Source organism: Anneissia japonica, unplaced genomic scaffold (genome assembly GCF_011630105.1).
Source record: "Anneissia japonica isolate Jap-2015-1 unplaced genomic scaffold, ASM1163010v1 scaffold1946_len758022_cov188, whole genome shotgun sequence".
In the NCBI taxonomy this organism is placed as follows: Eukaryota; Metazoa; Echinodermata; class Crinoidea; order Comatulida; family Comatulidae; genus Anneissia; species Anneissia japonica.
Window position 1 is genome coordinate 727,865 of NW_022694730.1, and position 16,315 is coordinate 744,179.

General features: G+C 32.5%; 1 protein-coding gene and 1 long non-coding RNA gene across 4 annotated transcripts in view; one reads left to right on the plus strand and one right to left on the minus strand.

Annotated features, from left to right (window-relative positions):
- On the plus strand, positions 1-1,790 carry LOC117101220. Its single transcript, XR_004444251.1, has 2 exons — positions 1-104; positions 497-1,790. It is a non-coding gene; the product is annotated as an uncharacterized LOC117101220 (long non-coding RNA).
- Positions 1,791-4,223: 2,433 nt separating this feature from the next.
- The window catches only part of LOC117101221, a 15,086-nt gene continuing 2,994 nt past the window's right edge, over positions 4,224-16,315 (minus strand). For all 3 annotated transcript variants that reach the window (XM_033241135.1, XM_033241136.1, XM_033241134.1), the window contains exons 2-6: positions 15,138-15,340; positions 7,187-7,288; positions 6,594-6,902; positions 6,070-6,123; positions 4,224-5,617 (exon numbers count right to left, since the gene is read on the minus strand). In XM_033241135.1, coding sequence (XP_033097026.1) covers positions 4,766-5,617; positions 6,070-6,123; positions 6,594-6,902; positions 7,187-7,288; positions 15,138-15,326 — 1,506 coding nt within the window. In that variant the 5' untranslated portion in view covers positions 15,327-15,340 and the 3' untranslated portion in view covers positions 4,224-4,765. The remainder of the gene's footprint in view (positions 5,618-6,069; positions 6,124-6,593; positions 6,903-7,186; positions 7,289-15,137; positions 15,341-16,315) is intronic.

Here is a 16,315-nt window from a genome sequence, read left to right on the forward strand (position 1 = left end):
TTCAGGTTGCTGCACCACCAAAAGAAGGAGAGGCAAACACAGAACTGGTTAGCTTTATAGCAAAGGTACTTGGGCTCAGAAAAGGCAGTGTATTGCTTGAAAGAGTAAGTATTTAATTTGATGTTTCTTTTTTTACCTGAAGAAGTGCGTAGAATGGAACTTTGTGTCTCAGTAAATGGAGATTTAGAGGGTTCTGCTCTAGTATTTAAGAAGTAATTGGATCCCTAAACTTTTTTTTTTTAAGTGTCTTGATTTTCATAATAGAGTAACAAGATCTAAAAACATACGCATATTTCAGGATCTGTTCTGTTTTTTATTGACACTCTAGAAACGTACTAACAATTTTAAGTCAACAGATTGGTTAAGTATTATAGAACCAATACTCTAATAAAGATATTAGTTGACACTAATTTTTGAAATAATTATTACACTGTATAGGTTAACGCAGCTCACATTCTCTGATGTTAGAAAAAAAATTTATTTTCTTATCCAAAAGGGGTCAAAGTCCAGGCTAAAGGTCATCAGACTTGAATCTGATTCATTAACAGTAGCAAAAGTGATGGAATTACTCACAGCAGAATCAAACAGTGGATGATTACATTTTAAGCAATGTTTTGTCCAATGAAGATGTAATGATGATAAAGAAGAGCTAGATGTCAATTGTCATTTCTGGACTGATGAGTGACTGAAGACTGCATTAACTGTACTAGCTAAACACCTTTGAAAATGAGGCAATCAGTTTTTTTATCTCGAGTTGTTGGAGGAAAATTCAGTGCTGTTATGGTTGGTACACTTCTATAATGCTTAATGCCAACAAGGCCTCTAAGCGCTTCACATTATTACCCCGTCATTGGATCAGGCACATATAGAACACATACTCAACTCCCTGGGGAGAATTCCATAATGTTTGTTGCAGATCAGTGCATTTTGAGCCTAATAGGTACCCACTTGTACTCCTGGGTGGAGAGCGACAACCATAGGGAAAGTGTGCCTAAGGACGAAAGTGAAATGCACAGCGAGGGATTGAACCTCCTACCTTAAGGTTGAGAAGCAGAACGCAGCCGCTGCGCCAAACCATTGCAACAGTATCAGTTTGTTATTTATTTAACTCTCTGTTAGCATTTTCTAAAACACTTTCAGTTTAGTTTTAGGAAAGTCTACAGTTTCCAAATTTGGCTTTCCATTTATCAACCTTTCTATAATAATCATATTGTTCAAGCAATTTGGGATGATTCAATACCATATAAATACTGTTCTTAGGTTTGGCTTAGCAAGACATTACACAATTAAGTACATTCAGTCCCATAACCCCGACATAAAGTTACAAATAATTATTACGACTTGCAAATTGTTTGTTAAAATTGTTTTCACTGATGAATATTGTATCATTAGTTTCAAGGGAGGTTGGAGCAAGCTCTTTATTGAATAAAATATTACCAAGGTTGTTGGGTCTTACCATAATATAACAGAATTATATATGACACAGGTCAGTGACACTATATTTTCAGTACTGTAGAATTTTGTTACAAGAGCATATATGAGATTTTTATATGTATTTCTGATGTCTTGATGTTTTATGTCCTGGGTATTTTCCCTTTGTTTGGACATTGAGTCTGTGGAACCTGTCCTTTTGCTTCCTTTTTTCATCTGTTTGTCATTTAAAAGAAATTGAATAAAGAAGAAAAAAAAAATTAACAATAAATCTGATTTTGAGCCTGATGAATGTAGATGGTAACTGTACTAATCTGCAACACAATAAAATTAAATTAAATTAGAACAACTTTATTAAACTACTGTATTGAGTTTATTGAATTGGATACTTAAGCTAAATAACAGATAGGCCTACACAGTCTATGTTAGTTACTGTAAAAATCTAAATACATAAACAAAACCTGACTATAGAATGTATATATATATATATATATACATTCATACATACACCTAGGACGTATTTACTTGTGCGAGTCGAGTGGCCGAACAGTTCCTTAATAATCTATAGGAAACAATTTAAGTCATATTAGTCGACTAAAAATGTCAGACACTTTTAACTTTTTGGCAAAACTATTTTTATACCATTGAAACACTAACATTATAGAAAAAAACTTAAAATTTGGCAAGAATTATGCCAATATTGTTGCATTTGAGACATAATACTTGAAGTAAATGCTGGCTTGTATACTAAATTGTAAGTTTAGTGAAGAAATTTAATAAATTTGTACAAGTATTTACATTTCTTGACAGGTACAGTTCATAGTTGACATACAAAAAAACTATTACCATTAACACCTTTTAATTTACAATAATTTATATTTATCTGGAAAAAGAGCATCATTCACTGCATTCGGACATTCAATTTGTGAATACATTAAAATTGAATTGGATACTTAAGCTAAATAACAGATAGGCCTACACAATCTATGTTAGTTACTGTAAAAATCTAAATACATAAACAAAACTGACTATAGCCACTTAAAGTATTGTACACTTCAGATTTGTGTCTGTAGGGTGCTTAAACTAAAATTAAAATACAGTTCAAATCAAAATTATAATAAACATAGTTATATGTTGAGCCAACATAAACAACTTAACATATAACTTACCACATCTTAATCTAAAAACTTATATGTATATTATAGTACATTGTAGTCAATAGTGTAAATACAATTTTCCTAGTGGCTGCAGGCAGCAACACAAATAATACTATAATTAAGTCCACACAAAAAGCCCTGACAACAAACACATCAGTACCAGCAGTGAATAAGTAAGTACAAAAACATCACAACATTATAATTTATCGACATAATTACACAACTATAAACAAAAAATGGAAAATGAAATTTACACTGAAGTAGCATGTCAACACTTCTAGATACGCTACTGGCACCACTACGGTTATTTCATATCAACTTGTTTTTTTTATGTAACTTACTTTTTACATCAATAACATCTATACATATAAATATGACATGGAAGTGGGTAAAAATATGGTAAGATGATCTGCAGTCAAGATGTGGAATTCTTTAGATATTTCACTAAAACATGCAACTAACACTGGCATTTTTAAATTTGGTGTTAAGAGGCTCTTAGCCCTGAGACAGATTTAGCTATATATACACATTAGAATAATGTATTTGAAGATGGCAATTTCAGAATTTTTCTAAAAAAAAAAAATAAAAGAGAAAGTACTGTTTTTGACACTGGGTGAAATTGCTTGGCATTGTGTTATTATCTTTGTGTGAGCTTCGTTGCTTGCTTGCTTTAATACCTTGCTTGTGTTTGATGTTTTTCTGTTTTAATGAAATTCATCTGATTATGTTATTTTCTTTGCTGGGATCTGCGGAGGACCAGGGATTTTATCCCTGAGCAGTCCCCCAGGATAAATAATAAAAAGAAAGAAAGATAGCCAAAATGTAACTGTAGAAAAATAGAGATAGGTCATGATTCTAATATTGTGGCCTAATCATAATCTATAAATTATAATAGTTACTACAACAAGGTGTCTGTATTGGAATGAAAAATTGTTTTATGTTTTTGTAAACTGTAAGAAGGTGCTTGTATCTTGCCCTGTAGTAAGTTGATATTATTTGTAAAATATATTCGTAATAATATATTATTTTTTTATTTTATTTTATTTAATTCGCATTCAACAGTGGGTGGCCCACCACTACAGAATGGAAACAACTAATATAATTTGTCAATATTAATATTAATAGTGATTATTATACAAATAAGAATAAATATAACTAATACTGTAGTTTTGATCACCACAACAATGTCAACCTAGGATGTTTTTTTTTTCTTTGTTTTTGTTTTTCAGTATATCATATCTAAAACATCGCATACAGAAAACGTTTCAAACATAGCATTATAAAATTAATATTACATAAGAAATTATAATTAATTAAATATAAATAGAAGAACAATGAGAAAATTCATTCCATAAAAAAGAAAAATTCACATTCTAAAAGTGACAAGTAAATTATAATAAATGTCAATGCTCACAATAGGCTTATTAATCCTTTTCTTTACCAATAATTTTTTTTTGATCTCTTAAGTTACAGTATGCCACAATACTACAATGATGTATTTTAATCGATACGTCACCCACATACATCTACATATATCTCCTTCTCTATGATTTAAAACGATTCTCTAAAATAAACCAGGTGTTTTGTAAAATAGTATTAGTGGCAGTGTTTTTATTATTCCACACTATTTAGTGCATATTTACTTGTGCGAGTCAAGTGGCCGAACAGTTCCTTAATAATCTATAGGAAACAATTTAAGTCATATTAGTCAACTAAAAATGTCAAGACACTTTTAACTTTTTGGCAAAACTATTTTTATACCATTGAAACCCTAACATTATAGAAAAAAACTTAAAATTTGGCAAGAATTATGCCAATATTGTTGCATTTGAGACATAATACTTGAAGTAAATGCTAGCTTGTATACTAGATTGTAAGTTTAGTGAAGAAATTTAATAAATTTGTACAAGTATTTACATTTCTTGACAGGTACAGTTCATAGTTGACATACAAATTTTACAAATGTCACAAAAAAAAAATTGTATTGCTACAAAAAACTATTACCATTAACACCTTTTAATTTACAATAATTTATATTTATCTGGAAAAAGAGCATCATTCACTGCATTCAGACATTCAATTTGTGAATACATTAAAATATGATAGAATAAAAGTTGGATTAGAAAAAATTTAATAAGTATTTGGTGAAGACATAGGATTCTTTGGAGGATCGACAATCACTTTGGGTCAGTGGCTTTATCTTCTGAAACATACCCATCATTAACTTCCTTTGCAAGTCCACCGTTTTTCTCAGCTGCCTGTGCCATAGAACTGGAGGTGCTACTTGGGTCCATACCCTTGATTCTTTCAACATATCCATCATCCACATCATTGGCAGGCTTCTCTTTTGTTCCCCCATCTGACAAGCTCGCCCCAGATGGTTTGCTTGAAGCAGGTTTATCACTACTGACATTGTTTGCTGGCTGAGGGTTATTTCCTTCTGCCATCAAATGAACCCCAGGTGTTCCTGTTGGACCAATACCCTCAAATTCTCTAACATAACCATTACTGACATCCTTTGCAGATGTATTGCTTGGGGCTAAACCTGTTCCACCACTCTCAATTCCTTGTCGGCCATATTCATTGTTGTCATTGTGAGCTGAAATCTTCAAACTATCAATTAGACAAAGTGCCTCAGGACCACTGCTTACAAAAACTGTACTGACATGTATGTTACCAGAGGCAGTTGGACTGAGAGAACTGCAACCAAAACTGTCTCCAGACCTTGAATCAATGTTTTGGGACTTCCATTCATTCACTGGAGGTTTAGATGCTACTGGTTTATTTGAAGCTATTTGAAGATCTGTCGGCAAATTTAAATTATCAGATGTGGAAGGGACATATCCACCTCCTCCCATTCCAGTTGGATCTTCCTGCCATTCCATCTCAGGCTCTTTTGATACCACTGGATCTGAAGAATCATACGCTTGTTGTCTAGTGATTTTTGATGGTGGATGAAGTCCTTCTTCCATAGGATGATGGCTTATAAGACTAGCATCGTCAGATACTTGTTGTGGTTTATGAAATGGCTAAGAAAATAAATACTGTATGATAATTTGGTGGCGATAACTCAACCATGGAGGAAATGTATTAAAACTTTTTCTCCATGCCTCAAAAAAGTTCCAATAATATAATACTTTATTTATATAGCACAAATGCTTGCATAATCTGCAAGTGCACCTGACAAGGTAAAAACTTTACCAAATGTCAGTCAACAAAAACAACTTTGCAAAATATAATCTGTGGCTGTTTGCAAAGCCGAACACATTTGCAGACAATTATTCATGGTCATTTATGGTCAAATTGTTTACTCTTATGTGGTGGGCTTTACTGATTGAACAGCAGCATAAGAAGTGCTAAATTAACCAGATTGCTCCTTTCATTGGTCCATAAATTCTTTTCTTTATTTTATTGTTTATGCTAATGTTATTTTCATTTGTATTTTTCCATTAATGAGAGGTACTGTACATTTTAAAAATACCTGGATGTTGGCTTGTTGTATTGGCACTGGTGAAGAAATACTTTTCACTAACTTCTGAAATCATCAAACATATACAATGCTAAGTACATTTATAGTAGAGTCTGAGGCACTTTATAGTACTTGTAATAATACATTATACACCAACTGGATGGATCATTTTCAATACTTCATGTATATATGCTATAAATATTGTATAACGGAGGGGTGGGGATTGGACATAAATAATGCAATTTCATAAAGATTAGTCTCATTATTATCATCATAAAGTCAAAGAGGTTTTGCAGGGGGTCCATGGAAATTTAGGAGGTCCTCAAAATTAAACATGCTGAAACATTTATAGAAGACAAATGCCAAGCAAGCATACCTTGGATTTTTTTAAATGAAAACAAGAGGTCTAGGGGAAACCAAGAACACTCGCATGTGGGGGTGGTACATAAAGATTTTTAACATGTCCTGAAGGGTTTGCAAATGAAAAATAGCTGAGAACCACTAGTATAAAATATAGTGACTACTGTGGCACTCACCTTCTGTTTTCTATGTGAAAGTATTTTTTTTGCATCATATATCTTCAAAAATCCCCCAACCACATTTTGATCAAGTACCTTCACCCAACACAACCGGAACATCACAGACGTTCTCTCGGTTCCCATTTTTTCTCCATTTTCGCGCAGATCTTTGAAGTAGTCCAGTGTCAGACATTCGTTGAGAGAATTCTTGTCAACTGTCATTTTTACTGTGGTGTACTTAGGTTCAGCTAGATTTATCCCATCATCTAATTGTGTGACATACTTACAGAACTTTACAGTCAATGTTCCTGGGTTTGTGTGGCCAACCTGCAAAATGAAAGTAACATAGTTGGAAAGCAGCTGTCTGACAAATTGGTGTTGTTAGTTAGCTTGCAATCATTGTCATCACCCTAACCCTGGTTGAAACTGAATATTAGATAAATTAATTACATTTTAGGAATTATTAAAAGATGTGAAAGATCCATTCTTTTGTTTGGTAAAAAAAATTCCTAATTTAATTTAGATTTGGAGTTGCGGCCATATGATGCTCACATCCTTGTTTCTTCTACTATACTGTATTTAGACACATTTTCACAATTGTATTGACTTACAGAGAAAAAAAACTCTCCAGTTTGAACTTCCACTGAAAGTGCAAGATGAACTATGATCTTCACTTTCTGGTCTTGCTTAGTATACAAATGCATCTTATTTTGCTGAAAGAACAAGATTACAATTCAAGGCCATATGAAGTGGTCCTGCTGGTCCGGTTTTGGCCAGGCCAATAATTCACCAAGATCGTTTGTCAAAATTGTCCTTTTAATGTAGTTTTTTATACCAAAATTACAGTATGGCCTGACTCAACACACACACCCACAACCACACCCACACACAAAAAGGATATTTTAAAAGTAATACATGAAATTGACTACCAAGCAGTAGAAAAAAGAATTCAACTTTTTGTACTTTCTGAAGAGAAATTATACTTCATGGAAATTTCTGAAACTTTAATGCATCAATTTGCACCTACCTGACATGTACAATCAAGAAACAAGCAAATTACATTTCATTGCATAATTTTAAATAGAGTCTGCCTTCCAATTTGAGGTTACTTCTGGGACTTGTAACTTGGGGTGTGGCAAGTCACCAATTAGCCTAGAGGGTTAGTTTGTTTTATAAGATTGATAATTTTTATATGATTCTGAAAAAAATTTGTCTCAAATTTAATAGAGGGGTCTGAAATTCGAGACCACTTTGTCTAAACCAAATGAAAATAATAAATCTTTTAACACACCTAACCCTCTAATTGGTGACCAAACCCCAAATACAATATATATATACTGTCTCTTATACACATCTAGATGTGTATAAGAGACAGGCGTTATCCGAGGGCCGAATCCGGGGTATGGGAGGGGTTGGGTATGGGAGGGGTTGGGTATGGGAGGGGAGTCCTCTACTCCCAAAATGAGTTTTTTATTTTAAAAAATTGGGACTTCTAGATTGCTTGACTTCTTGATGGAGCTCCCATCCATCTGTTGTCCAGGAGAAATATCCTACGATACGATACAATAATACTTTATTGCAATTTGAATAAAATACAGAACAAATTGAAGTTGAACATCAAAAGGGGAAAAGTGGAGGACAACCAAACGGATACAATAACAATAAAAGGGATAAAAGACACTAAAATCACTAGGGGTTAAAACAACCAGTTAAAACAAAGCATCAGAGACAGGCAAACACTTAAATAAATCACAATAAAAATCATTAAAATTCATAACTATTAAAAATTATTAAACATATAAATTCATTAATTTCTTTTCATTACAATAATTAAATATATTACAAGAATTATCATTACAATTTATAAATATTCAAATTATTAATAACATTGAATTCATTATATTCTTTTCAATACTCAATAATCAATTAATTATCATTAAAAAATAATAAATAATTCTATTGTTATTAACATTAACATTAACATTAGAAAATTTTTTTTTTTTTTTTTAAACCAAACAGCAAACTACTACTCGGCAGGCAAAGTATTGCACAAATTAGTTCAAAGTGGTCATATTATTATTATTATTATTTATTATTATTATTATTATTATTATTATTATTGTTATTATTATTATTGTTATTGTTGTTGTTATTACTATTATTATATGTTGAAGCTTGCGGTACACTACGTAAGTAGTTCTGAAAAGAACTTAACATCATTTAAGTTAAAAAAATAGCAGACAGGTATAATTCCAATACATATCATATGATCATAAAAACATCTTATCTTTTACCATCCAAGAAAGAGCCCAGCATTCATAATAAATTTTTTGGACTGCTCAGTCCTAACCTTGGGGAGAGACAGATTATTTTTCTTATTGAATTATACCCGCGGTCAGGTATAATAGGCAAGAGGTGGTTTAATCTATGATTAGCACCTTTGGTTAAAAAAATTAAAAAAAATCCTCATTTTGAAATTGACATAAGAAGAAAACGTGTGTAATGGCATAACTTTTTAGGCTAGTACGCCCTTAGTTTTGAAAGTAGTTATAATGACGTTAACGATATTGTTTATAGTGGAGCTATGCGTAGTTATAACAGGGGCGGATTTAGAGGGGGCTAAACAGTCTTTAGCCCCCCCCCCCTAAAATTTCATAGACATTTCTTTTTAACTGCTTTTTGAAGGTCCAAATTAAAATATTGTTTTCTTCGCACACGTCATATTTATGGGCTAAACATTTTACAGTAGTTGTTTTTCAGTGATAAAATAAAAATGAAATACGTTTTTTAATCGATCAGCAGACAAAAAACGTAGCTAAGAAAGCTGCTTTTGCCTTGCCTTCATGCTTAAATCTCGAAGCAAAGGCCGTTGTGTAGCGGTCTCAACATTTGTATAATACACTAAACTTTTCGTGTCACGCGGGTTGGTTCTTGTCTAGTCTTTCCTTGATTGCTTGCGGTCAGATGGTATTTGAATGTTTGTAAATAAACTAATAATAAACTAAAATTTTCGTGTTGAGCGAGCCGTTCTTGTCTAGTCCTTTTTTGATTGCTTGTGGTCAAAGGCAGGTATTTAAACGTTTGTATGATACACTAAACATTTTGTGTCGAGCGAGTTGTTCCAGTTTAGTTTTTTCTTGATTGCTTGTCATCGGATACTACTACATTTAAAACATATTTTAAGGGGAATTCTTTTGTCGTCTGAGGTTCTCCTTAACATTGTCAAATTTTACCTTTAGAAACAGTATTTTTATTATGGAACTGTTTTCACCCTCTTCATTGTCTTATGTTCCCCATGGCAAAACTTTCACCAGGATTTTTAAAGAATGGTGAAATTTCAGAAAATGTCCTCAAAATTGTAAGGGTGGTGCACAAAATTCTAAAGGGTGGATACAAACAAATTGCTGTTTTAGTACATAGCAAGTGACACGCTAAGTCTCTTTGTTGACCTTGCATTTGCATTAATATTTTTTTGAAGCTTTTTTGACACGCTAAGTCTCTTTATTGACCTTGCATTTGCATTAATATTTTTTTGAAGCGTGGTTCCAATATTTTAAACATGGCGTATAATATGCCTTTTTAATATTTTTATTTAAATTATGTTTTTTCTGTGAGTATCCTACATGAAAAGATATTTTTATCTGCCATTAAAGATCCTAGTTAATCGTTTTTCATATTATTAATTTATTTACATATATTCTTGTTATAATAATGATTTACTATAAATATTGTTCAACATTTATGGAAATAAATGTTGTTTAATGAATGAATAATTATTCAAATCCACTTGCACTTGACAACAACAACTAGGCATCAGTGATTATTTTTAATGGTGTCTACCACATATTTCTTCTTCAATTATATACAGATACTAAATAAAAGCTCCATTGTACAAGTATATTCATTCAGTTTGTTTTCAACGTAGTACTATCAGATTGTTTTGAAAGTTTAATGCAGTCACTATAACAATATTCGATTTTTCACATATTTCGGATTAATAATATTGATATGTACTGTAGTCACACTGTTTACTTTTGTGTACAAAAAATGTTTGTCGCCTCAAGCTTTTCTGTTTAGGGGGGAGGTGTTATGTGACAGTATTTATTTCTGTGGGACAATATTTAATATTACTTTTAATATTTATACTTTTTTAATATTATTATTTTTTGACACGCTAAGTCTCTTTATTGACCTTGCATTTGCATTAATATTTTTTTGAAGCGTGGTTCCAATATTTTAAGCATGGCGTGTTATTGTTATTATTATTATTATTATTATTATTATATAATATAGACATTATTCTCCTGAAGACAATTGAAGCATCTCAATCGAAACGTCCAGACTTTCTCAACAACAACAGTTCTTTTCAGAACTACTTACGTGGTGTACCGCAAGCTTCAATATATATATTATTATTATTATTATTATCATCAGTATTACTATAATCATTATTACTATGGTTATCATCATTACTGAGATCATTATCATCATGAACAATATTAGTACCATAATCATTATAACAGTTTCCATCACCATTATTGCCATCAATACTATTTCTATCTTCACTACAGCTACAGTAATTGTCATTATAACCATCATTCATCACCATAATAATGACAATAACATGATCAATACAATAACAGTAATCATATCAACCAACTAGGACATAAAAACCACAAAAATAATAACAACAATAACATTTGGATATAACAATCATAAACATTATCAGAGTAATTGTTAACATCATTTAAGTTAAAAAAATAGCAGACAGATATAATTCCAATACATATCATATGCTCATAAAAACATCTTATCGTTTACCATCCAAGAAAGAGCCCAGCATTAATAATAAATTTTTTGGACTGCTCAGTCCTAACCTTGGGGAGAGACAGATTATTTTTCTTATTAAATTATACCCGCGGTCAGGTACAATAGGCAAGAGGTGGTTTAATCTATGATTAGCACCTTTGGTTTTGTAAAAAAAAAATAAAAAAATCCTCATTTTGAAATTGACATAAGAAGAAAACGTGTGTAATGGCATATGGCATTTAACGTTTTAGGCTAGTACGCCCTTAGTTTTGAAAGTAGTTATAATGACGTTAAAGATATTGCTTATAGTGGAGCTATGCGTAGTGATAAATCTAGAGTGTAGTGTTAACTATCTATGCAGAATGAAACGGAATAATGCTGAATAATGCTAATAATGAATAGAACAATGATTGGTAACAAGTTGTTCAGGAACTAGAAGATAAACAGTTGGTAAATTTATTTTTATTTACTTATCCTTTCTTTCGACTGGATAGCATTTAAGCGCAGTACTGCTTTTCAAAATGGGCCAGTTTTCTTTAAAAATTTAAGAATATTAACAGAAGTAAAATATTAAACAGAACACAAAAGTATCAAAAATAAAAGAGAAAAGAAAAAAGCAAAACCAAAATAAATTATGACACGAAAAATGACAAAAAGTTCAAATTGCAAATACCTTATAATAAAATTTAATTTAAACTAAATTAGCACATATGGTATTTTTGAAATTGACTATGGTCACATTTATAGTTTCTGATTTCATTTAGTAGATTATTTTAAAGTATGGCTGATCGGTATTGAAAGGTAAATGTGATGGTGCATAACCACGTAAACACTTAAATACAACTACAAGTAAATGTTCTCTCCATCTTTCATTTAGTGGTTTCCAGCTTAATTTATCTAATATATCACTTATTGGAGTTTTTAAATCTACAGATAGCAGACTCTACCTAATCTGTTTAGTAAAATTTGAAGTGAATTTAAGTTTTGTGTACTACAGTTCGACCAGACTGAACTGCAATAATCAAAAACAGGTATTACAAGTGCATTTGCCAGCATAGTAAGGGTATGAAGAGGTAAATAATATTTTATTACGATGTATACACCAATTCGTTTAGATACATGTGTCGAAATACAATTTATTTGATCCTTCCATGTTAATTGAGGATCATAAATAATAACCAATTATCTGAATGAATCTACTCTTTCAATGCAGTCCCCATTATGTACAATTCAAAGGTCTTTCTTTAATATGCGATTAGTACCAACAACCATGACTTTAGTTTTTTTTGTAATATGGTTTTTATTCAACCACTTAACTATTTAATTAAAATTAGTATTTAAATTATTTTGAAGTGTTACAGGATCAGAGGAGCTGCAAGAAAGAGTAGTGTCATCTAGCATACATTATGTACTTACATGAGACAACATCAGGGAGAGAATTTACTTTACAGTACATTCAAATGTTCTTTGATTAATGAGTTAATAAATGTTATGTTAAAGAATATTACAGAGCTCATTATTTGCTGTTGATTTTTATATGTTTTTTACTGTTGGTTTACAGTGAACCACACACACACACACGGGTGTATGTTGTACACAGCCATAATCTACAGAGCCACAGTCATTGTATTGATATGAATAAACGTATTGTATTGAAGAATAAACATGCATTCAAACAGTTAAATCTAGTAGAAGCGCCTTATTTTGGGACTTCTCAGCTGCAACATGAATCCACTCCGCAGCTCAAATTATGTGAAACACAGTCCCAGGCTTGATTGGATTATTAGCTTGCTAATAATCCTCGAACATATACCTGGGACACACCCTGCGGGGGCTCAGGAAGGATAATGAAAACGATGTCTTATGCAGACGATGTTGATTTCATTAGTGTACAACAATTGGAAAACGTTAACGAAATAGAGGAGCACTTCTTTAATATAAAAGTAAACAAACAGAAAACTGAATTTACTTCTATAAAAAGGGGAGAAAATGAAAAATGAAGGAAAACCAAAAAATTAGGATCGCTACTTGGTGGTATAGAAAATATAAAAAGAAGAAAACAACTAGCATGAGGCACTGAACAAGATGACAACAATATGGATATGTAAAGAAAAAGTCAATGAAAACATGTGGAAATCAAACTATATAACTTATATGTAAAACCTATACTGATGTACAATCCCAGCACATAGGGATTTACAAAAGAAGAAGAGAAAAAAGCTAGACACATTTCACAGAAAACAACTAAGAAGAATAATAGGAATCAAATTTTCATTACATCACAAAATCACAAATAAAAACCTTTTATAAAAGATGTACCACGAAACCGATGATCAATAGGCATATTAAAAGCAGACATGCCAGCTCACCCGATCCTGTTGGGTGTCACCCGATATTTAAACAAATCTCCAATTTTCCCGATCGAATGTTATTTTCACCCGATTTCACAGGCCACCCCCCTCTTCCCAAAAATACTCCGATTTAGGCATAATTTGATTGATTTGATCGTTATTATTCAATGTATTTGCCGCCTGCTTGCTTCGCGGTGCAATAAACAAGCAGCCATTTTCAATTCGAATGTTGCCACCAACGGCCAATGATTTGTAGTGAAGGACTTTTTTGGTGTCTTTCATCATCTTTTGGTTAAAGTCAGGCTCTGGAGGAAAACAAATTTTTGATATGTTGTAGAACTGATTTTTCTAAGACAGAAAAAAGTTGTTTGACGAAAAACTGGAGAACAGTGAATGAGATACACATTTTTTAATATTTAAATACTGAGGGAAAAAGGGGCGTAACTGCCCATTTTTACACCTTTCGACAAATTTAATGTTGGGGGGAGGCTAGGCTTCCCAAAGGGAGGGGGTGGGGGCGTGGACCCGTTGTCTAGGAGCTTGGACCCCTCGTCAGGGAGTTCCTGGACTGTGCCTACTTACATTTGCCTCTCTTCACCCAGGAATATAAATGGGAGGGTCATGATGTTAAACTGCTCGTTGGTGACCCTGCTACGACTATTCAGTCAATTAATAACAGCAACTTCAATTCATATCATATGCAAAACGAAGAGTCTCAGACTGACATTTTCGGGCATCTAGGTGTCTAATTACAAAAGTTGCTACTATGGTTTGGCCTAAGGTGGGTAGGAGATTTAAGGCGGACACTGGTATAACATATCCCTCTCCTTCCTGGATAGAGCAAGTGGGAGTTGGATAGGAGGGGAAGAGGTCTCACAGCAGTTACAAGGCTTATGAACAATAAGATTTCTTAGAACATCAATATACTTTTCTACAATTTTGCAAAAAAATACACTGGAGGCCTATTTCACATACAATAAATATTCAAGGGAGGGACCCTCGTAGGAAAATAGTAGAAAAATCTACTTCACAGTAGAGTGCAATTTCCAGGCATCAGGTACTTTTTTCAAAATGTCTGCTCACCTCAGCCCTGAATCCTACGACCATCATCTGGCGCTGTGGGGGTGGGAATTTATTCTCCTTAGCCGGACCAATACTATTTGCTCCTATGGGCCTCCAATTTTATTTTATTTTTACAAATCAAGATAGATCTGCCCGAGGGACAAAGGCTATCACATTTCTCTGCAACCACTTCCCCCCACCCCCCACCCACACACACACACACACACACACAAACACATATTTCACTCTTGGCAGTGAAAACTACACTTTGGGAGGAGGGTTCAGCTAACTTTAAAGATTATTAATTACTGGTAAATGGTTTTAGAATAAACAAATTTACCTTAAGAGTTTCCAGCAATTTTTGTGTAGGTTTCACAAATTCTTCTTTGAATAATGTCAGATTGTTTTCATATTTTGTGGAAAGGACTTGCAAAAGCTCACTGGCCACTGTTGTCGGGTAGTTACTATGGTCATAGTATTTACCAAAGGCTTTCTGCACTACTTCTTGGAACTGAATTGTGTTTTCCATGTTTCAAGAATTTACTGAAAATAAACAATGACTGAATTCAACAATAATAAAGGTAAATTATATTGTGTTTGTGTATTTATATATTGATATATTTTGACATGCATCATGTCCCCACCCCCAAAAAATTATTTGTACCCCCTAGTTGCCCCCCAAATCACATTCAAGTAGTTAAAAAACACCTAAAATCACCAAATTTTACGAATTAGCCCCCTCCCCTCAACTGTATATTGGAAAAGCCTGGGAAGATTTTTAAACTTAGTAGACTCAAAATCGATGTTGTTTGAGGCTTTACTTTACAGAATATAGCACTATGGCCTTGGCTACTTGCCACCTGTTAATTTTCCCCACAGATTTTTTTCTACCTAGAGATTTATTCCCCAGACTATTTCCCCCCATTTTTTCGATGCATTGTTCTTTCTAGTTTTTCTATTGAATTTTATCCATCAGGTTATTTTCATTATACTTTATAAGAGAGAGAACATATTTTTTTTTAAATTTTTATTTTGTGTTTTCGCTATATCAATTAATTATTATCTAGTCGTTACAAGTTGTAAGGTTACACTAAAAAGGTGTGCCGATGATACACAAGCGTTATTCGCAATACAGTACTGGTGAAGCCTAAATACACATTGTAGAAATGTTTTGAAAGTTTAAATCCGGGTTTACATAAGAAATAGAGGAAAGAAAACAGGATATCTTTATAACATATTTCCTCTTTTGGAATTTCAATATCACACCTATTTCCTAGTCATTCTATATACCCATATTTCTCTGCATCAGCAAAAAACACTCCAGCAAGTAGCAGAACTATTATATCTGTACTTCTACAGTTCTTTTGAAGTACCTACCCTACTTTTATTTCAAGTTATGTGTTACGGTTGATGGTAGCAAATATGCCTATATCATTAAATATATTTCATTTAATTAATTTTATTTAATTTGTTTATCTATCAGAACATTAGGACAATTTATGTTTTATAAAGTATGCG